Source organism: Caretta caretta, chromosome 24 (genome assembly GCF_965140235.1).
Source record: "Caretta caretta isolate rCarCar2 chromosome 24, rCarCar1.hap1, whole genome shotgun sequence".
NCBI classification, from domain to species: Eukaryota; Metazoa; Chordata; order Testudines; family Cheloniidae; genus Caretta; species Caretta caretta.
Genome location: NC_134229.1, coordinates 11,838,761 through 11,865,448, shown reverse-complemented (window position 1 = coordinate 11,865,448; position 26,688 = coordinate 11,838,761). Strand labels below are relative to the sequence as shown.

Here is a 26,688-nt window from a genome sequence, read left to right as displayed (position 1 = left end):
CCATGTGCCCTGGGATGCGGGCACCCCCCACATCATTGCCAGCCTGGCTGGGCTGCGGGGGCCGGGCTGGGGGAGCATATAACCAGCCCCAGTGCGCACCACAGCATGAGCGTCCCCAACCCCCTGCAGCTGCCTCAGCAGCTGGGGCCTATTCACAACAGCCACTCCATGGGGCTGCCTGCCCTCAATGCCAGGGTACCAGGGGGGCTTGATGGGGCTGCCTGCCCTCAATGTCAGAGCACTGGGGGGGGCCTCCATGAGGCTGTCCTAGCTGTCCTCGATGCCAGGGCACTGGGGGGTGGGGGGGCGCCTCCATGGGGCTGCCTACCTTCAATGCTAGGGGACAGGGGATGGTCCTTCCCTCAATGCCAGGGCATCAGTTGGCATCTGGGCAGAGCTCGGAGGACATGGTCATAAATGTCCCCTCTGGCCTTGAATCTAAGGTGATTCCCCCCATCACCACGTATGGCCCTTGTGGGGGCAGTGATAGGAAGGGGGCTGAGTGGGATGGGGTCAGAGAAGAGATGGGTTGAAGAGAAGGGGAGGGCTGTGGGGGGCAGGAGACTGGTGAGCAGGAAGAGGGGGGGCTGGTGTGATTGGCCAGAGGGAAAGGAGTTGGACCCCTCCCTGCCTTGGAAGGGGAGGGAAGCAGTCCAGGCAGTGGAGATAACACCTGTGGTTTTACATGGGCATTTAAGGTTGAATCCTGGCCCCGAAATCCTCCCTGCAAACCGGACAGCAGCTGCCCGCAAAGGCTCGAGTTGTGCTCGAAGCTGGGGTTAGCCGCAGGCATTCAGCTCTCGGGCACTGGCAGCATCTGCCTGGAAACACTCCAAGCACCAGTGACTGCAACAGGAAGCCATGAACCCAGTGACTGGGCGCCTGGGCCAGCCCTCCCTGGTCTCAGCCACGGGGCGGGGGCGACAGCAAGGCCTTGGCATGGCTGGGCTGAGCGACAATTGGATTGTGCCAAAGTAATTCGTTTCATTTTTAAAAAGTTTTTTACAACCTCCACTATCGTATTCACCTTTTCCACCTCCCCTCCTTCAGCCCTGCAAATGCACATCAGCCCCCTCTTAACTCAGCCCTGGGCTCCCCTTTACACACCCTCCATCCAGACCCTCAGCGCCCCAGAGTAGCCCTTGGGCCGGCTGCCCACCCTTCGTGCCTGTGACTCTCAAGGCTCAGACCCAAAGCTGGATTCTGGCTGACCCCTAACCTGCCTAGCCAGCTGCTCTCTGCCTCCACAGCGGCAAAAGAGTCCTTCAACTTCCCATGCCACAGACAGTCCCCAGCTGGGCTCTTGCTGGGATGCTCAGGGCCCCAAGCCACCATCACAGAGGAGCCAACTCAGCCCCATGCAGTGTGGTCGTAGCATCTAGGGGTCCCACCCCGCTGTACTGGAGGGATGAGTCACCCTGACTCACTTCCTCCTGCGATGGAGCCTGCAGTGATGGCCACAGCCACATTGCTTCCATAGAAATGCCTCCCCCACTCGTGTGGGATCAAACAGCAGGAGAGGGTGGGAGCATGGCAGGGAGGGTGGAGTGGGGCAGCAGGAGGAGTGGAGCAGGAGGTTCCTTCCAGCAGAGTGCGAATAGTTGACCCATTGACCCAACCCCCAGACTCAGCCCCCAAGGGAATACATCACGCTGCAGTAGTGATGGGCCACAGGAGAGACCCTCGGGGTTAGCGTCACAAACTAACACGCTCAGCATCACAGTGGCTAACACTGGGTGCCCTGCCACTGAGGGGAATCTTCACTCTGTTACCTGCACAAAATTCTCAGTTACTCACACACTCCAGGACATCCCACCTCTACCTAGTTCCTAGGGCTCAAGATGTAACCCGGTTAATTTAGGCACCCCCCACCCTTACCCCGTTCCTAGGGCTCCAGGCAAAAGGCACCTAACTTTACCCCTCTGTGGGCTCCAGGCTGTACTCCTCTGGGTAAACACCCTTTCCATGCCTGACTAACCTAATTACCTTCTATGACGAGATAACTGGCTCTGTGGATGAGGGGAAAGCAGTGGACATGTTATTCCTTGACTTTAGCAAAGCTTTTGACACTGTCTCCCACAGTATTCTTGCCAGCAAGTTAAAGAAGTATGGGCTGGATGAATGGACTATATGGTGAACAGAAAGCTGGCTAGATCATCGGGATTAACAGGTAGTGATCAATGGTTCCATGTCTAGTTGGCAGCTGGTATCAAGGGGAGTGAAACCATCTTGGGGTTTCCCTGCTCCCTTTCCCTTGGGGATAGGCTTCTTCTCTTCCTGACAGGGGCACCCTCTCTTGAAGTGTCATAGAATCATAGAATATCAGGGTTGGAAGGGGCCTCAGGAGGTCATCTAGTCCAACCCCCTGCTCAAAGCAGGACCAATCCCCAATTAAATCATCCCCACTGCCTACAGGCATAACACTGCCCTGCTTGGGCTTCTAGTCTGATCCTGGGACCTGGCTTCTTGCCCCAGGCTCTCTGGCCCCTGATCACCTCCTGGAGGGTCTTGAGCAAATAATGCTGCTCTTCTGCTAGTTGCCTCAGGCATTCCTGGAAAACCAGTGGCAACAGTGGGTCTGCGTCACCAGGGCCTGAATAGCCCCTTGGTTGCTCTTCAATCCCCTTCAGTGGAAGTGGCAACGCCAAAGTCCATCCCGGGAAGGTACACCTGCCTTCTGCCAAAAAGGCCTCTGAACACGGCAGCTCCATCGTTCCTTTAATAGTCTTCCAAACTCCCCTTCTATCAGGGGCAGCTGCCAAACAGTCTGGGTCTCTCACTCTTCCCTCGGGGCAACCAAATGCCTGCATTCTCCAGGGTGCAACTCATCACTCCAGTGCCTCCTGCTGGCTGTCACACAGATTAGCTCTTCTTGCCAGTGCACCCTCTTCTGGTGGTGCCTTGCCACCCTCACTTCTGCTCTGGGACACACGTCACTCCCAGGTCTGCAGCGTCCTCTTCAGCGACACAGCCCTCCAGCCATGTTATACCTGGGTTCCCCGCTTCCGGGTGGGATAGTATCACAGTCCAGCCACTTCCTCAGTGGTGAGTGGGGGAGGGGACCTAGGCCCACCCACTAATCTGGGTCCCGACTCCCGGCCCAGGGACCCTGTAGATGGCCACTGCTTTCAGTGCCCCCTCTGACTTCTCCTTGGGAGACTTCCCAGCACCCAAGGGAACTTCTCCCTGGGAGACAGCCCCAGCACCCTCTTTACCCGTGCCTCAGGGCCTCAGCCTGTAGATATCTACAGCCCACCCGGAGCTGCCTTTAGCTCTCCAGGTCTTTGCCTGTAGCACTGCTCTGTCCCAGATGCTTGCTGCCTTCAGCCTGCAAGGCCTTATTGGAAATCCTGGGAGGTGCGCCCGCCCACATCTAAAGGCCCCTCCCCCAGACTTGTGGGAGGGACCACTGGACCTGGGAACCAAAGGAAAATGGGGACCAACTAAGGAATAACAGGGTCAGGAGTGAAGGTCACAAGTTCAAAACTAGGGATCCAGAGCGGTACACTGAGCAGAGAACCCCGGACAGCACCCACTGCTCCTCACAGCTGTCTGGGGAGCCAGTGGATGCTGCCCAGAGGAACTCTGCCCGGATGTGTGAGACCAGGGAGGAGCAGAAATAGGCCCCATAGTCGCAGAGCACCCCCTCATCTAACATCCTCCTCCTGATGTTGTAGATGGCCACCTTGGCCAGGGCTAGGAGGAGGTTGACAAGGAGGTCTCGCGACTTCATAGGGCCGCGGACAGGGTGTGCAAATGTAAACAGGTGTGGGAAAAAGTGCAGCCAGAACCTCAGCAGAAAGTTCTGGAGGAGCTGGAATAAGGGCTGCAACCTGGTGTATTCTAGATAAGCATACGTCAGGTTCTCCCTTACACTGCAAAAGGGGCAGGCAGCGGGAATGGGGGTGAACCATGCCAGGTACACACCCGTGCTCACGGCTTCATGAAGGAGCTGCCAGCTGATATCCCCAGCAGGCCGTGGGACCAGGGTGGAATTGAGGCTGCCCACCGGGGTTCCTCACCCTCCACAGGTGGTAAGTAGTCCTGCCATTTGGTATCAGGGCGGGACACGAGGGTGAGGAAGTGAGCATCTATAGTTGTTTCCTAGGCACAGTTCGGAAGTGAACCGGCTGCAGGGCGTGCAGCTAGCTCGGATTGTGGATGGGAGGGGACCGGGAGGGGTCGCAGGACAGTGGCCCGATGAAAAGGTCCAGAGGGCCCGGGTTGAGGGGTGGGCGGGGAGCTCCCTCTTGCAGTAGCTGCTTGAGGAAAACCTGAGAGGTGGGCAACAAGGCTGCCCTCACCTCCTGGAGTATGCGCAGGGGGGGTCAGGAGTATGGAGAGCACCATGCTCTGACCGAGCGCTCAAGGGTCCACCGAGTTCCCCTGTCGTAGTCCAGGTGGTCTCCGATTCTGGTGGTTTCTGCCAGGATCAACTTCTGGTGCACTGAGGGGGACTCCACCACCTGCACACGTAGGTTGGAGTTGTGCAGCAGGGGCTCCGCGAGGAGGTCTGCCCCCTCGGTGGCCTCAATGGACCTGGTCGCCGAGAATAGCTTCTAGGTCTGGAGGAGGTCCTGGTAGAATACCGGCAGCCTGGAGAGGTCTCATGGAAACCTCTTGGATGGAGATAAGGGAGCTGCCGGTCGTATCGCAGGTGGCAGAGGAAGGCATGTGCCAACATGCTCCACATCGGACTACCTGCACCATAAAGGAGTCTCTGCAGGGCCTGGAGGCTGAAGACATGGACCTGGTTGCGGAGGCAGACCAGGCCCTGTCCTCCCTCCTCCACGGGAAGACTCAAGACCCCTGCAGAGACCCAGTGCAGTCCTGGCCAGAAGAACTCCACAGTTACCCTCTGGAGCCGGGCCAGGATCTCCGGGGCTGGGCCCGGGTGTTGAGCCAGTGCCAGAGCATGGACAGGACTAGTTGGTTCAGTACCAGTGCCCTCCCTCACAGAGAGAGGCCTTGTTGGAAATCCTGGGAGGTGGGTGGGCACAAGCCCACCCAATTCTAAAGGCCCCTCCCGCAGCCTAGCTGAAGGGACCACTGGACCCAGGAACCAAATGAAGACGGGGGGACACTAAGACATAACAGGGTCAGGAGTGAAGGCCACAGGTTCAAAACTAGGGATCCAGAGAGGGACACTGTGCAGAGAACCCCGGACAGCACCCACTACTCCTCAAACTGTCAAGGGAGCCAGTGGATGCCGCCCAGAGGAACTCTGCCCGGATGCGTGAGACCAGGGAGGATCAGAAATAGGCCCCACAGTCGCAGAGCGCCCCCTCGTCCAGCTTCCTCCTCCTGGTATTGCAGATGGTGACTTTGGACAGAGCCAAGAGGAGGTTGACGAGGAGGTCTCGGGATGCACCATGTCCACCAGCACAGGCCCCAGCCGTAGCGAGATGGCCTTTGCTACTATCTTGTAGTCCATGATGAGGAGCGAGATGGGATGCCAGTTCTGAAGGTCTTGGAGGTCCCCCTTCTTTGGCAGCAGGCGAGCATGGCTCACCTGCACGACAGAGGGAGGACCCCGGTCTTCAAGGACTCAGCCCAAACGGTGATGAGGTCTGGGCCGAGGACGTCCCAGAACACACGGTAGAACTCCAAAGCCCGTCCATGCCCAGGGATTTGTTGGTGGGCATGAGATGGAGGGCTTTCAAAAACTCAGCCACAGTGAGAGGCAGCTCCTACCAGTCCCGGTTGTCCGCACTGACCGTCGGGAGTTTGGTCCAGAGCACCCTGCAGGCTTCAGCATTGGTCAGGTCCAGGGAGAAGAGGCTGACATAGAAGGGCCCAGCCCTTCCGCACATCTCCTCTGGACCTGTGAGGAGGGTGCCATCCTCTGCCAAAAGGCAGGTGACGTGCTTTTTCACCCCCCTCCATGGGGGGAGGGGGAGAGGCAGAACAGAGGTTGAGCGTGGGTAGAATTGTCTCTGGGTTTGGTTTTTCAATGCATAGAAATAGAGGAGAGGTTAAGCCTGTTGGGATCCTGGAAGTGGGCGGCAGAAGCCTGCTCACTGCTAAAAGACCTCCCCCAGCCTAACGGGAGGATCCACAAGGTCTGGGATCTCATTTAATTACGGGGAACAACTAAGAAAACCTGAGAGGTGGGCAACAAGGCTGCCCCCACCTCCTGGAGTATGTGCAGGGGGGGTCCTCTTCCTAAGAGGAGCCGGAATTGGGCCTGCAACTTGGTGCACTCCAGATACACGTGTGCCAGGGTCTCCCTCTCTCCACAAAAGGCACAGGTGTCCAGGATGGGGGTGAACCATGCCAAGAACATGCCCGTGCTCACAGCTCCATGGAGGAGCTGCCAACTGATATCCCTGGTGGGCTTCAGGACCAGGGTGGAGTATAGGCTTGCCCACTGGGGTTCCTCACCCTCCAGAGGTGGTAAGAAGTCCCGCCACTTCATGTTGGGGTGGGACACGAGGGTGAGGACATGAAGGGTGTGGAGCACAAGGGTGTACAGATGTTTCCTTGGTGTGGTCCAGAAACAAGCTGGCTGCAAGTTGTGCAGCCGGCTCACAGTGAAGGGGTTGAATGGCCGGGTAGGTCCCCGGGGCACCATCCAGAAGGCCTGGGGTGCAGGGTGGGAGGCACCCTCTCGCAGGACTCAGTTGAGGTAGGCCCGAGTAGCAGGTGGTAAAGCGGCCCTCACCTCCTGAAGTACGCGCCGGGGAGTACGAGGGCCAGAGAGCCCCATGCGCTGAGCGAGCATCAGGGGATCCAGCCAGTCTCCTCGGTTGTAGTCCAGGAGGTCTCTGAGTCTGCTGACTTCTGTCAGGACCAGCCTCTGTCGCACTGAGTGGGACTCCGCCACCTGCACACGGAGTTAGGGGTTGTGTAGCAGGGGTTCTGCGAGGAGATCTGCCCCCTTGGTGGCCGCCACGGACCTGGTCACCAAGACCAGTTTCCAGGTCCGGGTGAGGTCCTGGTAGAAGTCTGGCAGGCCGGAGAGGTCAGAAGACCCCTCAGATGGAGATGAAGGAGCTGCCGGTCATATCAGAGCCCTCGGAAGCAGCATAGGAAGGCGTGCACCAACATGCTCCACACCGGACTACCTGCACCAAAAAAAGAGCCTCTGCAGGACCTGGAGGTGGAAGACATGGATCTGAGTGCGCAGGCACTTCAGGCCCTGTCCTCCCTCCTCCGGGGCAGGTGGCGGACTCCTGCAGAGACCCAGTGCAGTCCTGGCCAAAGGAACCCCAGAACCAGCCTCTGGATATCAGCCAGGAAACCCGGGGCTGGGACCAGGCTGTTGAGCTGGTGCCAGAGCACGGACAGGACTAGCTGGTTGAGCACCGGTGCCCTCCCTCGAAGGGAGAGACACCAGAGTAGTCCTGTCCATCTCCAGAGCCACTCTGCCAACCTGCCCTCTAAACTGTGCCAGTTCTCTGGTGGAGACGGATGCGTGGCAGAAAGGTAAACACCGAGATAGAGCAACAGACCCGCACTCCAACCCATCCCATGGCTTGAAGCACAGGTGAGAGGGAGCTCGCCTACCACCCATCCGTGACCACCAGGCCAGAACTCTTGACCCAGTTTACCCAGACAGAGGGGGCCGCTGAGTAGATGGCCTGGCAAGCCTCCACCCGCACCAAGTTGCCCAGGTCCTGGACCATGAGGAGCACATAATCAGCGTATGCCGACAGGACCGGGCGCAGCTCCGGCTCCCGAAGCACTAGCCCCGTCAACCTCTGGCAGAGGAGACAGAGGAAGGGCTCAATCGCCAGAGCATACAGCTGGTCTGACAGCAGACACCCCAGATGCACCCCGTGCCTGAAGCTGATCAGTTAGGTCAGGGTCCAGTTGAGCCTGACCAGACACTCTGCGGAGGCCTACAGCACCTGGAGAAAACCCATGAGCTGGGGCCTGAAGCTGAACACCCGCAGAGTGCCCAGGAGATACCTGTGGTCCACCCTGTCGAACGCCTTCTCCTTATCCAGGGACAGAAGGGCGAACGACAGAACGTCCCTACACCCGAGCTCCAAGAGATCCCAGACCAAGTACAGATTATCAAAGATGGTCCGGTCCAGGATGTAGGTCTAGGTCTGGTTGGGGTGCCAGCACGGACCCCAGCCGCAGCAAGATGGCCTTCACTATGACCTTACAGTCCGTGCTGAGGAGTGAGACAGGACGCCAATTCCGAAGATTGCGGCGGTCCCCCTTGGCAGCAAGGCGAGCATGGCTCAGCTGCACGACGGAGGGAGGACCCCACTCTCCAAGGACTTGGCCCAAACGGTGACAAGGTCCGGGCCGAGGACGTCCCAGAACACGTGATAGAACTCCACTGTCAGCCTGTCCATGCCCAGGGATCTGTTGGTGGGCATGAGACAGAGGGCTTTTGACAGCTCAGCCAGAGTGAGAGGCAGCTCCAGCCAATCCCGGTTGCCCGCGCTGACTGTCGGGAGTTCGGTCTAGGGCACCCTGCAGGCTTCGGCATTGGTCACATCCAGGGAGAAAAGGCTGGTGTAGAAGAACCTGGCCCTTCTGTGCAACTTCCTGGGGAGGAGGGATAGCTCAGTGGCTTGAGCCTTGCCCTGCTAAACCCAGGGTTGTGAGTTCAATCCTTGAGGGGGCCATTTAGGGATCTGGGGATTGGTCCTGCTTTGAGCAGGGGCTTGGACTAGATGACCTCCTGAGGTCCCTTTCAACCCTGATATTCTACGATCCATGAGAGGGGCACTGTCCTCTGCCAAAAGGCAGGTGATGTGCTCCCCCCCCCATGGGGAGAGGCGGAACAGAGGTTGAGCGTTGGTAGAATCCTCTCTGCATTTGCTTTTTCAGTGCATGGAAATAGTGGGGAGGTTAAGGCTGAGCCCAGACCTCGATCCTGCCTTCCCAGAGTTTTGTGTCTGTGGATTGTAGCCGGACCCCTGCCTGCGGGCGGTGGAAAGCTACAATATTCTCAGGGGTGTGTCAGGAACTGACAGTTACAGCCTGGCCTCCGGGGGTTCCCATCAGACAGACACAGGGGGCTTCCCGCTACACGCAGGAGGAAGCGGACGAGGGGAGCTAAAGGCAGGTTCGAAGCGGGTAGCTCTCCCGTGGGGCCCGGCAGAACTCAGGCAGCTCCAGCCCTGGAGAACGCCTAGCACCACCCCACCGCACCCCCCCCCCTTAGTGCGAGGCGGGGCTGGGCCCTCCTGGCCCTTTAAGTCCCTTCCCCCGGCACCGCCCCTCTCCCAGGACGCTGACATCAGCCCTCAAATAGCCGCGCGGGCTGGGTGCGGCCCCATCCCATCGCTCTAGCTCCAGACTGCCGCCAGCAGGTCAGAGCCACGCTGGGGCTGGGTGGGGAGCCCCTAGCTGCGGGCCCCGGGCCGGGCGCGGGGGTGGGGACACCGAACTTGTCTCACGCTTGGGGGCGAGCGCGGGGCCCCTTAGGGCCGGGGGCTGCTGTAGGTGCTGCGCTCCTGGCAGCTCCCCGCGGTTGCTCCGGCTCAGGACCTGGGGAGTTCCCGAAGTCTCGTCCCGGGGTGTGGGGCTGTTCCCGGTGCCGGGCCGCGCAGCGGGGCCAGGTGCGCTGCCTGCCACCCGTGTGCCGCGGGCGTTAAGCTGCGGGCCCGCGGGCTGATTGAGCGGTCACGGCCTCGGCCCTGGCGCAGGCTTCCCACGTGTCAGAACAGCAGCTAGCCCCGGGGCTGAACCCCTGGCTTGGTGTGGCTGGGGCCGGAGGTGGGGCCCCTAAGCTCGGCCGGTCCAGTGGGTGGGTTCTTAAAGGTGGTGGCTTTGCTCGGTGCTGCTGCCAGCGAAGGCTGCCCCAGGACCCCCTGTTTGCAGGCCCTGGGGGAGAGGGTGCTGTGGCCTGGGCTGTTAAATCTGCCATGGCTGGAGTGAGTGAACCAGTGGGTCCCCAGAGGGGAGCTGGGTCAGGGTGGTAGCTGCTTCACCCTCTCGGGGGTGGTCGCTGGCGAAGGCGCTGTGGGGAAAGTCTGGGTCTCTAGGGCAGAAACTGCTGTCTCATCGGGGATCATGACCCCTTCGCCGCCGGCTGGAGCTAGCAGCCTGTTGCTACAACAAACTTCTTATAAATCGGGGAACTTCTGCAAACTGGCTCCTTGTGCTGCTGCTCCTGGCTTCAGGCCTGCTCTCCTCCCCCTGCCTTGCGCTCCCCAGCTTGGCAAGCAGCACAGCGGTTACAAAGGCCGGTGAGGGGCTGACGACTTCATGCTCAAAACAGTCTCCTGGCCTGGGCCCTCTTTTCTCTCCAGAAAAGGAAAAATTAGCAGTGCTTCTGGGTCTGACCCAATTCCCCGGACGCTGGTTGGTTTCCAGGACTCTGCTTCTAAAATGGCTGTGAGCAGTGGAGATGTATGAAGCCTTTGCCCTCCCCTGAGGGACTGGCCACTTGGAACAGCCACAACTGGTCCCTCAAGCAGGCTAATGCTGCTTTGACCCAGAGTGCAAATAATGGGTGAGCTCTCCAGCTCCTAAGTCCCTTCCCTCCTGCCGTGGCTGGTCAGGGTGTGCTGGTGCCTGGCATCCACCCAGTAGCATGCTGTTGGGCAGTGCCGTGTGAAGTGGCTGCACTTCGTCCATAGCCTCCAGGTTGCTTTTCTCAGACTGTGGTGTGAAAATCCCTCATTCAAGAGCTGGGGCAGCCCCTGATGCAAGGCAAGGAAGGCCTGGTCTAACACAGTAGTTCTCAAGTAGGGATCCCTGTACCCCTGAGGGCACACAGACGTCTTCCAGGGGGTACATCAATTCATCTAGATATTTGCCTAGTGTTATAACAGGCTACACAAAAAGCACTAGCGAAGTCCATGCAAACTAAAATTTCATACAGACACTGACTTGCTTATACTGCTTCACATACTATGCACTGGAATGGAAGTATAACTGTATTCCAGTTGAATTATTTTATAATCTGGTAAAAATGAGGTCAGCAATTTTGTAGTAATAGTGTGGCTGTGGCACTTGTGATGTCTGGTTTTGTAAGCAAGTAGTTTTTAAAGGAGGTGAAGCTTGCGGAATGCAAACAAATCAAACTCCTGAAAGTAGAGGACAGTAGCCTGGAAAGGCTGAGAACCAGTGGTCTAGCTCTAGCAGACTGTTTGTGTCAATGTAGCTGTTCTGGCTAGGGCGGGGCTCTGCAGTAGCTAAGTCAGCTGTCCTCTAGTGTGGATGCTGCGCTTCTGGTTTGGAGGTGCCTCCCCTGCTGGCATAGCTGGTCGTGTATGATCAGGCTGCAGCTGTAGCTTTTTACCAGTATAACAGCAGCCACTGGAGTGGTACAGTGGAAGTGGTTCCAGTGCTGTGTAGACCGCTCTTGTGGAATGGCCTCCTGAGCCAATGAAGTTCCTGTGGAATTGGACTGGTCCTAGCATGGGGAGTGTTTGCTGGCTCCTGTGTTTGTCCTTCTCCAGAACTCTGTGCAGGGCTCTGGGGGCAGGGAGAAGGTATTGCAGGCAACTGGGATGAATGGGAGTTAGATCCATCACTTTGGCCCGTTATTGGCACCTCTTGTGGGACAGCAGCAAATCCAGATGGGTTCTTGGGAGCAGGCTGGGCTCTCCTGTCCCAGGCTGCCTGATGGCTAGGAACATGTAACAGTCCTGCCTTCAGCATGGCTAACACAGGGAAAAGGCCTTGTCCAGCTCCCAGTTTGGCAAGCTTCAATGTCGATGTACAGCAGGCCTGGATTTGGGAGGGTGGCAGCATGTCCCAGGGCAGCAGATTAGCAGCCTGTGCTCTTGGGCAGGAATGTTTAATGGGAATCTGCTCACAGCTGAATTGAGGGCCTCCATAAAGTGAAACTGCCCCATAAAACAGCAGCTGCGGTTCATGTGAATCGACCTGCTGCATGCTGGCACCTCTCCGGGGCAGGCAGAGCGGGCAGTTTTATTCCCATCGGTAATGAGCCTCTCTCGGCAGCTGGAGCCTCTGAATGGTGGAGATAGGCGGGTTGGGGGGGGGGCGGGGAATGTACCTTCTAAAGTTTCATGAGATGCTGATCTGGCTCGTGCATTCTGATTTCATCAAATCCTCCTCTGCCCCCAGGGTGCTCAGTTCTGGGAACTGCGGGTTGGAATGGCTGGGGCCTGCCCTGACTAGGGTCCCAGAACTCTCCTGGGTGGAGGTACTAATCCTGGGTGGCCCAGCTCTGAGCAGGGAGAATCTGCAGTTCTGAGGGGGGGCCAGAGAGACTATCCACCACCCCCCCACCCAGTAAGCCCTTCTGCCTCCCACACTAGCCCATCTATGCCCCCCCCTCCCCCCAAGCCAGCAGGCTCCAAAGAGCTGACCTGAAAGCCAAGAGAGCTGCGTAGCTCTTAAGCAGCATCTGCATGGCTGAGTCTCCTTGTGGCTTGCCTGCTTGGGGTGCTGCAGGCCCTCCTCCCAGCTGGAGCCAGGGTCAGTGCCCTCAAGAACATTGGCTGCAAGTGAGTGGATGTGGGGGTAGCAGGAGGAGGGGTGAGTAGGGTGGGGCCTTTCCTTCCTCATGACCCCCATGGGGGTCATGGCCTCCCCACACCTTGGCAGTCTCAACAGCTGAAGCTGCAGGCTCTGTTGGCACCTCTTAGGGTTACTACCTTTGAAATGCAAAAATATCACCACCCCCCAAGTAAGGTGGCTGCACCCCCAACCGCAAGGCAATTCCGCAACCCCCCTCCCTTCAACAGCCACTTATCTATAAGTGTTCTTTCTCTCGATACTATAAGATCGAGAACATCAATTTCTTAGTCCTTGGCAGACAGGAGGGGTGGCTGCAATTTCAATTTTAGTCTCTAAGGTGCCACAAGAACTCCCTGTTTTAGACCCACACTTAATTTAAAAAAAAAAAAAAGGCAGCAGATTAAATTATTTTTCTGGCAAAACCGGCCAGGCTGGTCCTGCACCAGCCAGGTGGTAACCCTAGCTCCTCCCCCTGGGCTCTTGTGGGTGGGGGGTGACACAGGCCAAAACAGAGCCGGTCCAAACTCCTGGGGAGGAGAGGGGGTGGCTCAGCAGCCAGGCTGTCTGCCCAAGAGCCCAGCATGGGGCTTGTACCTTCTTGCTGGCTTGCTCCACTCCTTGGTAGCTCTTAGCCAGAGCCCTTCATGTGGGGTGTCTGCCCAGACACATGCCTCATGGAGCCCTGTGCTCTAGTGTGCCCACATGAACATGCTGCCCTCCTGGAACCCTAGTATAGCAGGGACCCTGCACTTCTGGTGCCTTTGGGTCTGTGGCTGGCTTGTGTTCTGTCCCCATGGCAACATCCCCAGGGGACCTGCCCACACTTCCAGGGGGCTTCCTGTCTGTGGGGATTTCAGCAGCAGCAACTTGCCCTCCCTGCTCAGATGTGTGGGGGGGCTCAGTTCCCCTGAGGGCTTATCGCTTCCTGGCCACCTGGCTGCTTTCCGCTCAGTAGCATCCGCCCCCAGGGCTGGCTCTTGTCTTCCAGCACTGCGCCCCCCCCCCCCCCCCCCAAGCGCTCATGTCTCCTGCAGATGCTGTCTGTGGCAGGAAATCAGCCCTGTCTCCACCAATTCCTTGGCCTGGAGCCCAGTGCTACTAATGCTCCTGGGGAGCTGCTTTTCACAGCTGCTTCAGGCTGGGCCTGACGGGTGCCCTCTCTGCAACCACGCTCCAGAAACTCAGCTACCTATTCTGTAGCTTCCCAGATAGGGCCACTGACCTGGGCAGGGGCCATTCCAATCCCCCTTCATGCCTTTTCTGTGGCCTGTCCTCTCTGAGAACCCTTGCCAGGGGCCTCTGGCTCAGCACCAGAGTCTGTCCCACTAATCTTGTGGGAAGTGGGGTGCTCTCCCTCCCTCAGCCCTCTTGCTGCTGTCTGAGCCCAGTGCAGGCTGTCCCCCACTTGATGTTGCTCTAACTCTGCAAAGCTGCACTCCTGCTGGTGAGCTGCAGTGGAAGTGGGATCTGACTTTTTGGCCACCCCCCCCCCCCCCCCCCCGTCTGCCAAGGACTGATCCAAGGTTTGGCATGGGGGTGGGGGCTCTGGGGACAGCCCTCTTCAATCAGCTTCTTAAAGTTCCTGCAGGTCCCACTTGGGGGCAGGTGGAAGCACAAATAAGTGAGTGAGGGAATGTCTGTACCCAGATCATGTAAATGATGGAAACAAATCTCCAGCCAGCTTGTGGGTTCTAGCAGTGGCTGCTCACTTACTGCCTGGATGGGACAGGTGCTATCTCCTCTGCCCATGTTCCCAATGAAGGGTGTGGCATAGCATGCTGACTTGGCAGCAGCTGGTCCTGTCCCATTGTTCAGTGTGTCCCATTTGCTGCCCATGTCCAGACTGTGAGAGAACAATGGGCCAGCGTAGCCAGATGCTCTCCAGACAACAAGATCCTGCTGGGACCCAATTTAAAGCAACGTTCTCCTAGATTTCAAGACCAGAAGAGACTGTTGTGATCATCCACTCTGAATGACTGCTTAGCACAGGCCAGAGCCTCCCAGCTCGGACTGCCAGCTGAGCTCAATGTAAAAATCTCCATGCGATGCAGAATCCCCACATCCCTTGCCAATCTACTTAGTGGCTAATTACCTTCACTTAATCTGCTGTTGCTTTTCGGTTAGCACTTCGCTGAGTTCAGTTTCAAGTCATTGGCTGATGTTGCTCATCTGGCTGGTTAGATCTTTGGGTACAGGATATTGCCTCTGTGTAGGTGTCTGAGCACTTTGTGAAGCTAAATACAATAAAAGCTTTGTTATCTGGCATATGGGGGGGGGAATGAGGGGTGCTGGTTAGTCAAAAATTCTGGTTAATTAAGAATTATACTTGCCAAGGGAGGGAGTTTGGGTTTGGGAGGGGGTTGGGGTGCAGGAGCGGGTAGGGGGTGTAGGTCATGTACAGAGGTAGTGCCCCCTTTCATCCTGCTTACAGACAGGAGAGTCATTATGTCCTATGTACAGCTTGGGAGTACATGTTCAGGAAGGGAGCATGGTGAATAACCAAGTCCCTGCTCACTGCTTGCCAGCCAGCTGCCCAGCCTGCAAGGACACTATATCCTCTGGTCCTAGAGATGACCATGCACTTGGCTGTGTGGCTGAGGCAGCCCTGCTTTCACCCCATCTATAGTAGACGGGTGGGCATGCTCACATGGCTGTGATGGCTCACAGGTAGCAACTGTTCTGGGAAATAAAGTGATGTAGGTTTTCTTCTTCCCTGACATGCTGGGACAAAGCTGTGTTCTGCCGTCAGCTCTCAACACCTGGCAGGATGAACTGGAGAATTGGTGACACCAGCTCCTCTCCTGGCTCGGGTCCAGTTTATGACCAAGTGCTGGCCTGGCATGCACCAAACAGACTTAACCCATACTGTAGGGAAACCAAACCCTGCCTTCTGAGCCCATTTCTACTTAAAGCATCCATCTAGGGGCTGGACTGGGCAGAGTTCCCACATGCCCTGGACTGTCCTGAGCTTGAGAATGTGAAACTAATGGGGAGGCGGGGTGCAGAAGTTAAATCCAGCTCAGTGAGTCAATGATGAGCAGTGAGTCAGGCAGCATCTGGCCTCCCGTTAACTGGCCCCTTCATGGTTCAGCAAGCATGTGCCTGAAAGGAGCTAGATCTGTATAAGTGCTGAAGAGGTGCTGGCTTCCCAGAAACACTGCCTGACCGTCTAACCTGCATGGTGCAAGTGTGGGTGTGAGATGCTCTCTGCAGAGCTGATCTGGTAGGGAAGGTCTGTTCCCAGCCGCCTCCTAGCAGCGCTGCCCTGGTCTCTTTCCCCACCCCCACAGGAGCTGTACACTTGCACTCCTGGACTGTGTGCCACAGAGGAGTGTAGTGAACACCAGGTTGTAGTTGAACCCATGCAGCACCTTTCCCCCCAGTAGCAGTGACTGCCTGGAGCCTGGCTAGGGTTGACCTGGGAGGATGATCATGGCTCTGGCCATCCTGAGTGGACTGGCTGCTGTTGTCCCCTGAACAGGCTGGGATCCGGGGTGAGATAGCCCACTCCTTGACTTGAGTGCTGCTGGCTGGGAGACTTGCCTAGAGAGCTGGGCTCCCTGCATGGGGGGGGACACAACCCACCAAAGTGCAGCCTGAGGAGCTTCTGGAACATGCTGAGACAGGACTTGCCCCCATCTCTGTTTCCCACTGCCTGGGTGGTTCTGGCCAGCTACACTGAACTGGAAGGAGCTGCCTGCAGCACAGAGGGCTGGGAGTTGGCATGTGGCTGGGAGGGGCTGGAGCCCTCAGGGCTGGCTCCTTTGTGTGACTGGGTCCTAGCTGGGTGTGTCTGCACCCCCTCAGACTGGCTCTCCTGCCTCAGATCTGCCTGCTTTGCAGAGGTGGCGTGCAGACCCAGAGCAGCAATTCCACAGCTGCTGAGCTGGATCTTCCCCTTCCCTGCCTCACTCCAACCTGTCAGCCATGCAGGCACCTTGCTGGGGACAGATGGTCTCTACCTCAGTAACACTGGCTTGGTGCTTGTGGAGGGCAGCCACTGGTGCAGGGATGAGCTGTGGCTGGGGTTTTGGGGACTGCTGAGGACAGGCAGGCAGGGACCATCGATGAGGAGGGTTGGTAAGGCTGCTGCTGGGGGAAAAAAGCCAGCAGGACAGAAGGTTCGTACTGCAGTTCTTTCTCAGACAAGCTTTGGGGATGGCTCAAACCTTCCCCTGTGCCCAGCAAGCTGGGTGAGCTCTCAAGGGAGCTGTAGTGTGACCCAACAGCCACAGGCCTGGTGGGATCTGTGGTGCTGGGGGTTCTGGAGATAACCAGCTCCTCCCCTCACCCCCACCCCGAATGCTCAAGTACCTCTGGAAGGAGCATTTCAGGCCACTTTAGCAAAGGCTCAGGCTACTGGCTCAGGCCTCTTTCCCTAGGCATCTGCAGCCTGGGTGGGGGTAGAGTGCCTAGCCTTCCAGCTCTGGAATAGCGCCCCTCCCTCCTGTGTGTGCCTGGGAACCACATTCCCATCTGGCACAGCCCCTGGGTCCCAGCCTTTTGGGGTGGGAGCCCCTGCCTGGATGGGTGCATGTGCCATTGTGTCTAGAAGAGCTCTCCCCTCTTACCCCTCCCTTGCCATATTGGCACCAGGCTGGGTGGGGGAGGGCCTGCTTCCTGCCACAGGAACGGTGCCCAGATCTGCAGCGTCCCTGGCCTGTGGCATCCTTGCCCCTTCCTCTCAGCTGCCAGAGCCATGCATGCCCTGAACATCCAGCATGGGCTAGGTCTCAGTGACACTGAGGGATCTGGAGGGAGCCAAACTACTGACAATCTCCAGACATGATTAAATCGCCAAGTTGCTCAATAGCAATTGTCCCTGAATGGGAGTGATTCACCCCTCCCCTCCCCTGCTTGCCTCTGGGCCCCAGAGCCATTTCACAACCCTGGTAAACATTTCAGGGGAGGGGTGGGGTGCTGGGTCCACTGGGCTCTTGCAAGGTCAGCTCCATAGTGATGGGTGGGGTGGGGAGCCAGCCTGCTGGGTGCCCATGTGCATCTGGGTTGTGCTGTCTCCTTGTTCGACCAGCTGAGGGTCAGGATTATAAGGAGCTCCCCCTGACTGAGCTGCTGGGGGAAGTGGTGCGGTCAGGGAGGATTGGGGCTCTATAAATAAGGGGAATCTCTAGAAAGGTCTCACTCCCATCTGGCACCAGGGCAGGGACCAGCAAATGCTGATTATTTCCTTCCCAGCCTTCCCTTGGAGCCTCTCCCTTCAGAATGGCTGCAGGAGCTGAAATACCCACCCCCCACACCACTTCCTGCTCCTAGGGGTGGTGCCTGTGAGTGGGGCTGCCATGGACACTGGTTGGGGGTAGGGGTAGGGGTTGCTTGGGTAGGAAGTTCCCTGCAATGGTGATAAGTTGCTGTCCAGGAAGTGCTGGTGCAGCATCATGGTGGGGGCTGTTGGCTTAGGCCTGCCTTGGGGCTGGCTGGCCTGCAGGATCATTTACTGGGGCTTGTCTGTTCAGATCCCAGCCGGAGGCAGTTCCTGGTTAGTCTAGAGGGTGGTGGCTGTCGTCCTGCCCACTGTGTCCAGCATGGGCCAAAAATCCCTGCAAGGACAGGCCTTGCTGGTGCCTGCGTGCCCTCCCTCTCCCCATGACTCTGCTAGAACTGTCCTGCAGGCATGGATGGGTACCCAGGCTTGGCACATCAAATGCTGCTGCTTGCTCCCTCCAGGAGCCACAGCAGAACTGCTCACGTTCACAAGCCCTGCAGGGGCCTGCCATGGCAGCACTGGTCAGAGCTCCTCTGGCCCAGCACTGCCAGCTGCCCTCCCTACAGTCTAGCCTTCTCTGCAGCTCCTGGGCATGGCCCCCCTCTGCCTCCATCTTGCCCATGTGCTGCAGATGTCTTCAACACAGGACCCAGACCAGCAGCTGCTCCATGTTGTGAGGCAGGATTCCCATGTTGTGAGGCAGGATTCCCATGTTGTGAGGCAGGAATCCCAAGTCTCTCCCAGCCAGGAGAGCCCTTGGCTGAGTGCAGCATTGTTGTATCGCACCCTGTGCAGTCTCGCTCTCTCCAGCGCCTGTCACTGCCTTGCCAAGCAACATTCCCATGCTGCAGGTGGTGGTGGTGACGCTGGCAGCCCTTACAGAGGTGATGAGGTCTCCTGGCTGAGAACTCCAGCCTAGGCCTCACCCAGAGGTGCAAGCATGATTCAGCAGTGGTGGGAGGTGGAGCAATGGGGTGGATTGTATCAGAGTTGCAGCTCCTTCATCCCTCTTCTTCCTGGAAAGCCTGGTCCCATCTGAGACCCCAGCCTGCCACCAGCTGGCCTGGGCAGGGGGAGCAGAACAAGTGGGATTGAGATGACCATCCCAGCAAGTGGGGAAGGGCGTGGCACCTATCCCCTTACATGGGGTGTGAGCTGAAGAGCCAGCCAAGGGCTGGACTGGCAGCCTGAGCCAGTGCCTCTGGCCTGGCTGCATCTGTCCTGGAGCCCTAGTTTCCCCCTAAGGCTCCATGTAGCAGCCTGTGGGGCTGGGCAGCTCCCCTACAGAACAGCTGCTGGGCTCCTCAGGCAGCTTGGGGCTGGGCCGAGGCTCTGGCATGTCCTGCTTGGCCCCAGCACAGAGCTGCATTCCAGAGATTAGGGCTGGAATGTGCCTGGCCAGCAGGGCTGTTGACTTTCCTGATACAGCACCCAGTGTATAGGATGGGTGGGAGAGACGGGCTCTCGGACAGGCACTTTCACACCGTCTGGAGAGACCTTGGTCCGGGCTGCAGCCAAGGCAGCAGCCACTTCTTTTACAATCCTGACCCACCATGTTTTTGTCTCCTCTCCTGCCCTGACCTTGCGGAGTGGGCTTTGGCCCAGGAGGTGTTTTTTTGGGTGGGTGGAGGGAGGGGCTGAATCTGAATGATGCTCTGCTGGGCCCAGTGCAGAGGTGCCCCGATCAGTGCTGACCCTACAGCGCCCCAAAAGCTGAAGGGATCAAGTCTTGGAATAGCAGAAGCAGGAACTGGGTGTAGGGAGAGGGAAGCTGTATCTGGAGCCCATCCCTGCCACACAGTAGGCAAGGTCTGGCTGATGGATGCTGCTGTCATGGCTCAGACTGCAGAGGGTGCCTCACTCAGCTGCCCTGTCTGTGTTGGCCCTGCAGACACTGCATCTTTGCCATGGCAAACAGGGGACCAGCCTACGGACTCAGCTGGGAGGTTCAGCAGAGGATCGACAAGCAGTACGACCCAGAGCTGGAGCAGATCCTCACCCAGTGGATCCTGGCACAGTGTGGGGGCATCCAGCCACCTGAGCCCGGGAAAGAGAAATTCCAGGAGTGGCTGAAAGATGGCACAGTGAGTATCACTGGGGCAGAAGGATCTCCCTGTGTGCCCCAGCAGCTTGGGCTTTCTTGCATGAGCTGCGACATCCCTTCCCCTCCAGGGAGCTGGAGCCCCAGGCAATTCCCCCTCCTTGATGGGGCAGTGAGATACAAGCATCCTCCAGGGTCTCTGTGCGGGGGCAGCACAGCTCCATAGACCAGGGGCACCTGGTCCTCCCTGCTGCCCCTTGAGCCTCCCCTAGCACGGCTGGAGCATGCCAGGGCACACACTGGCTGTGCTGAGCTAACAAGGGTGGACTCTGCCCTGAAGTAACCCCCACAGATGGTCCTGTCCCCAGATACAGGGTGCTGTGGAGACTGCTACAGAGACCTGCCCAGCACACTGGCTGAGTCCTGGGTTTATCCTTGTTCTTCCTGCCCAGGTGCTCGGCAAACTCATCAACAGCCTCTACCCAAAGGGCCAGGGGCCGGTTGCCAACACAGAGCCTTCAAACAAGGCCTTCAAGCAAATGGAACAGATCTCCCAGTTCCTGCGGGCTGCTGAGCAGTATGGCATTGCACCCACTGACATCTTCCAGACTGTGGACCTCTGGGAAGGTAGGGAGAGCGGGGGTGGCCTGGCACATAACTGCCCTGGCTTATGTGGGAGGCTTAACCCCTAGCATGGGGATGAGCAGGGAACCCCTGAGTTGGAAACTCCACATGAGCAGCCTGCCCTAGATCCAGCCCTTGTGCTGTGCAGAAATCCAAACTCTTCCCCTTCATGGGGTCTGGCTTCATCAGCAGAAAGCTGCCTCCCCAGGCTCTGCTTGTCCTGGGGCTCCTCCTCAGGGTGACTCAGCCCATACCCTAGATCTTCTCCTGCCTCCCTTGTATCTGGGTGACACTGGGTCTCCTGCCTTCATGAGTTAGCAGAGCCCATTTGACCCTTTCCCAGCAGGCTCCACACCTGCTGGGTCAGCAGATGCTTCTGGCACATCCAAAGGCTGTACTTCGACCCAGGAGAATCTGTCTGGGGATGGTATTGTCACCATTCTCTGGAATGGCTGCTTATCCTGAACCCTGGCCAGGGCTCTGTACATGGGCCAGAGAGCTTGGGGGTGAACTTAGATGAGCAGCAGGCCCCACTGGCAGGGTTGGGTAACTGACCCCATCCAAGTGCTGCCTGGGCTCACTGCAGAGGCTGGGCTCTGTGCTGATTGCACCTAGGTCAAATCACAGCACATCACTCATGGGCTCTCTGCCCTGCCAGGAAAGAACATGGCCTGTGTGCAGAGGACCCTGATGAACCTGGGGGGCTTGGCTGTCACAAAGCAAGATGGGTTGTTCGTTGGAGATCCCAACTGGTTCCCCAAGTAAGTGGCTCTTGAACTTCTGAGAGTAACAGAAAACCAGCCCCTCAGAACAGGGTGGGGGGTGTCAGGCCAAGTGGGTGTGGCCCAGCCCTGGGTGCAGTAAGGTTTGGGGCTCCCTGTCTCTAGCTGATCTTGGAGCCACTGGAAGTAGATTCCACTCTCCAGTCAGGGAGTAGAGCTGGACAGCCTTGCTGTGCAGGAGCCACCTCTTCCAGCAGGAGGGCTAGAAGTGGTGCAAGCACCTGCCAGTGTTCTGGTGCCCCTCTCGCCCAGCCTGCAAGAGGGACTCTGGGGCTCAGTCTGTGACTGGCTTGGGGACTTGGCTACATGGAAGCAAAGTGATTTGGGTCTCAGTCCCTCTACAGAGGAACAGGGTGTTGGCTCATACAGCCTGACTGTCCTGGAAGGCCCTGTAGTGTAGCCAATACAACGAAGGCATAGTTGCTGCTCCTCTTCAGCATGCACTTCTGCCTAGCCATTAGGTGCCACCCAGGTGTTCTCCCTGTGACCCCTCTGGTCTGACTCATGTTCTCCTCACCCCCAGGAAATCCCAGGAGAACCGCCGTGACTTCTCTAAAGACAAGCTGAAGGAGGGTCAGAACGTGATTGGGCTGCAGATGGGCACCAACCGGGGTGCATCACAAGCAGGCATGACAGGCTATGGGATGCCACGCCAGATCCTCTGATCAGCCCAGCATGGCAGCACTCCCTCTCCACCATCTTCCCCCCCACCCCACTCCCAGGGTTTAATATATTCGTCTACAGTCTAGAAAATTGGGGAGTGGTGCCTTGAACACCCCCCACAAACCACCACAGTGAAATGGGCCAGGGCCTCATGCCCTGACAGTCTGTATTCAGAGCTCCCTATCCCAGCACCATGAACTCCCTCCCCCAGCTGTCTTACACCCTAGTTCTGTAGGGACCAAACAAATTTCCATATTTGACCAAATGACTGTCTAGACTGACATTGGGACCACTCAAGGCTGCCCCCTCCCACCCTGCCATCAAAGCAAAGTGCCAAAGCTATGGCTGCTAGCCAGATCTCTCCTCCCTCGGGCTTGGGGCTCTGCCTGAAGCAGCAAACCCACTTCTTGCATTCCAGGTACCCAGGCCAGTGGCTCTTGCTGATCTGTCAATAGTCTTAGGACCAAAAATCTCCCTTGCAGGGCTCCGTCCACCTGTTCAGCTGTAAGACCTGCTAGCAACTGTCTTGTCTCTAATCCCGCACGTGTGCTGCAGAGCAGTCTGTATTGTCTCCGAGTAACTCACCTGTGCTAGTAACAAAACATGTAACCTGATGTCCCAGGCTCCCGTAGCTGGGATGGAGGCAGAATGCTGCCCAGCTCGGGCTGTGAAGAAAGGGCTGCAATACCCTGCCCTGGGGCTTGGGACAGGGCATTGTCAGCCAGCTGGTCCAGGTCCTCCCTCTGGGTTAGGAGCAGCTGTGTGCTGTGCTCTCCCGGGTGGAGGAGCTAGGAAGTGCATTGCATCTGTGACACTGGGGCTAGCTCCAACACCAGCGGGCCCCATTGCTCCTGGCTGACTTGTGGCTTGACCCTAACCCTAGCTGGTCCAGCAGTGCTGCATGCCCAGCTCAGTAGCTAGGCTGTAGCTGTCACCTGTGCTCTGATCACTCTGACTGGAATGTATCGCTGAGGTCACCAATCAGAATAAAGGTCACCCAAATCTTGTTTATATCCCTGAGTCCTTGTGTGTGATGGGGAAGCCTAGCACAAAGCAGGGTGGGGGTGGAGGGGTGGCACTGGGGTCTGAGCAGCTCATGCAGGATTGGCTTAGCTTCCAATTCTCAGACACTGTTGGGGCAGCAAAGAGTAAAATGACAGTGCAAGCAAACGGCCACCTCTGCACGGCCTGCGGGAAAGGGGAGCACAGGAAGGGTTAGTGCCAGGACTCTGCTCAGGCTCGGGTCCTTCTGTGCTGGAGGGAGCATGAGTTGGTGGAGACCAGCTGGCTGCTCCTATTGGCCCAGCTTCCTCTGTCTAGGACACAAGAGGCCCCCTGAAAGGGAGTGAGGCTAGACTTTCACTGGTGGGAGCAGCCTGCTGGCATTAGGCCCTTACCCCAGCTGGGCCTCCGTTCCTGTATTGAGGGGCAATCCACAAAGGATCAGGCATGTCCATGCAGAACAGCCTGTGCCTTCAAGCAGCTGGACCAAGTGGGTAGGGTGGGAGGGGCACTCTGCCTTGGCTGTGCCATGGCCTGTGATCTCTAAGAGGATGAAATGGGCAAAAGGGGGAGATGGGGGTAATTACCTGGGCATGCTGTAGGGGCTGCAAGCAGCAGCCTGCTGCCCAGCCACTGTTACAGTAATGGCCGGGCAGCAGCAAGCTGAGCACGGTGTGTGTGGCTCACCCCCTCCCAGGACTCTGTGGGGGGGTATTCCAAAACCAGGGCCCCTAGTTTTGGAAGCCCCTATTGGGCCCCTGAATAATGGGGCAGCACCTGTCAGGAGTCACCCTCACCTCAGCCTGCTGAGTCCCTTGGTGACTGTAGGCTCCCTGAAGTGGCAGGATGCTCTTGGTTGTAGAATGGGTGTCTGGGTGGAGTCCTGACCTCTCATGGGCTGTTCATCTGGGTGGGTTGCTCAGCACCAGGTGTGGAAACTAGCTGTGGTGGGGCACCAGCTCTGCTCCCAAAGTACTGGAGGGGGTAGTCCCTGGAGCTGTTTTTGCTTCTCCCCTCTAGGCTGCTTTGACCCAGGGGTGCTGGGTGGCCCATCTACACAGGCATATCTGCTGTTCCTGGGACTCATTGCTCTTTACAGTTGGCAGTTGGCTTAGGAGGAGCCAGTCACCTCAGGCCCTGGCAGTGCATGGCAGGTTCTTCTGCCCTTGGGTCACTCTGCTCCCTGGTATTTGGGGGTGCCCAGCTCTGAGAGAAGCTGCAGAGAGCTAATGCTGTTGCAGTCAGGATGGGCTGCTCAGAGCAGAGGCTAGTAACCCTGGCACAAGCTGGCAGCCTGGGTTCTCTGCATCTTCTACAGGTTGGGTGCAGTGGTCTGAATTCTCAGAAGCAAAGTGGCTTGCTCTGGCTCTGCTTTGGAGCTGGGTCCAGCACGCTCTGCACTGCTGAAAGCAGCAGCTTGGGAGCTGCAGCAGAGTGGAATCTGGTTCACTAAATGTACTAGCCTGGGCAGCAGGAGATGTGGCACCTCCCAGCTCTGCACGTCTTATCTGTCTGTCACTCCATACAATAGAGGCAATAGTGACCCTGACAAGGGCCTGGCCCAGCGTGGTCAGGGCAGGGCTCTGCTCAGAAGGGCAGCCCCAGCCATTGTTGGGGAACAGAAGGTTGATGATATTAGCAGAGCTGCTGCCCACATCCCAGCTCTGGTAGGAACAAGGTTTGCATTGTAGCCAAGGCTCAGGCCCAGCTCGCTGCCAAGAGCCTGCTTTGATCAGTGCATGTACTACCTGGAGCCAAGTGCTGCAGCAGCACCAGCAGGCCTGCCTCTCTCCAGTCACCTGTCTGGGAGCCCTGAGTTCCTAAAACTTGGTGAGAACAAACTGAGCCCACATAAAGAAAAAGAGGACTTGTGGCACCTTAGAGACTAATAAATTTATTTGAGCATAAGCTTTTGTGAGCTACAGCTCACTTCATCAGATGCACACAGGCTCTTAACCCTATTCCCAGCAGGCAGACAGCTCCTTGGCCCTACTCAGCTACAGCCCGTGGAGCCAGCCACCTACCCACTCTGGCCTCCCAAAAGACAGGCAGGCCCTGGGCCCCTTCTCAACCATGGTGTGGTGTATTGAGCACTGTGGGAATTGCAAGCTATCGCTTTAAGACTGGGGTGGTGGGATTGCCTGGTCCTGCTTGCAGGCTCTGGGGCTCAGGAGCAGAGTCAGTCTAAAGAGTCAAATTGGAGCAAGGGGGGGGTGAGTTGTGCCTTGCTGCCTTCCACCCTCTGATGGACAGGAGTGGGTAGTAGGGGGACCCTAGCCCAAGCTGGGAGCCTGGGTTCTCTATCTTCTACAGGTTGGGTGCAGCAGTCTGAATTCTAGGAAGCAAAGTGGCTTGGTAAGTTGCAACGCTCCCAGAAGAGCATTTGCCTTGGTGCAATCTGTCTGCATGTGTGTTGCGAAGTAACACTAGGCAGGCAGCACCTGGCCCTGGCCATGCTCACACACAGCCAGTCCAGGAGTTCCAGCTGGAACATCCCTGGTCCCTCAGCTAGGCACAGTGAACACACCCAACTCCCATGGCCCGTGCTTAGACACCCTGGGCACATTCTGGGGCCTTTACAAGCAGCAGTGAATATGCCTTCAACACCCTGGGGTGCAGGCACCCCCACCCCCCTGAGGAGTTGCAGTGGGCCCACCTGGAGGGGATTCCAAGTCAAGGCACCACACCCTGTGTTTTCCAGTATCCTGGATCTGGAGAAAGCACAGCCAGAGGGGCAAGTACACCCTCCCAGCATCTGCCCCTGCAGCCAGACTGATCCTGCAGTCACTGCCCCCTCCTGCTGGCACAGTTTGTGCTAGCTAATTGCAGAGTCTGATATCAAGGCATTTGCAGCCCTCTCAAACCACAGGCTCAGGCTGAACATGCAGCCACCTCCCAGCGCAAATATTTACTCTCTGCTGCTGCCGTGTTGCCTTAACTGACCAGCCTGGGTCAGGATCCCTGCAGCCACCAGCCAAAATTTTCCTGAGCAAGAACCCCTGATGGAATGCTCTCTGTGGGTGCCAGGGCAAGGCCACCCCTAGGACTGGTGTAGCTTGGCCCCAGGGCATGGTGCTGAGGAAGAGGCCAGCCATGGAGAAGGCCTGCTTTGAGTCAGCACTGTTAAACCATGACTTAGCTGGGCTAGAGTGGGGATTTGATGCAGGTTAAACCCACTCTGGCCACAGCTGCTGTAGCCAGGCAACCAGCATCACCTGCACCAGGCAGGCCTGTTGCTGAGCTGTAGGTCAGGCAGGATGTTACCATGCTGGCCTGATGCCCTACGCCTGTTATCATTTATATCAATGCCAAGGGCGTGCAAAGCACCACCTTGCTGACCTGGCAGCGCTTTGCATGGGTGTGAATGCCTGCACACAGGGTGGGTGGATGGCTCAATGGGAGCAGGGATGAGGAGAGGGGGTCCCTGGATGAGGAGAGGGGGTCAGACCCAACCCCCTTGTGGCATGCAGGGGAGTAGAGAGCCAGGCCTGGGGGTGGGGCAGCTCCTCCCCTCGCTTTGAGTCTTGGCTCCAGGGATGCATGTGCCAACATGGGGCTTGTGCTGCAGCATCTGGGCTGGCAGACTGTACCTGCTGCATGTGTGAGTGGGTGCTGGGGGATGACGACAGGCTCAGGCATGGCTCCATGCTGCAGCTGGCAAGGGGTGAGGCAGGGTTTGTACTGCTTTAACGCTAGAACTTTGAACCCAGCACCACTGGACCGGGCCGGCCTCTGGTGTGGACACCGCAGACCTGGGGTGAAGGGCCATATGTTGGTGCTGTTCCTCTGCAACATACGCTTGGCTGGTAGAAGGCCCCTTTAGCCTAGTCTAACTAAGTCCACAGGGGGGGCTGTGCCAATTTCACTCAGTAACACTCACATCCCACCAACCATCATGCCATCCCGGCAGAACTGGGTGCAGGCCTGGCCTGAGACTGACAGGCCCT

The 26,688-nt window shown here is 57.8% G+C and overlaps 1 protein-coding gene across 1 annotated transcript; it reads left to right on the top strand.

Moving 5' to 3' along the window:
* The first annotated feature begins 9,152 nt into the window (after positions 1 to 9,152).
* Positions 9,153 to 22,752, top strand: TAGLN2 (transgelin 2). The gene is made up of 5 exons (XM_048828923.2): positions 9,153 to 9,278; positions 19,521 to 19,713; positions 20,123 to 20,297; positions 20,953 to 21,055; positions 21,600 to 22,752. Exons 2-5 carry the CDS (start codon positions 19,537 to 19,539, stop codon positions 21,739 to 21,741), a joined length of 597 nt encoding a protein of 198 aa, XP_048684880.1. The 5' UTR covers positions 9,153 to 9,278; positions 19,521 to 19,536; the 3' UTR covers positions 21,742 to 22,752.
* Positions 22,753 to 26,688: the final 3,936 nt, after the last annotated feature.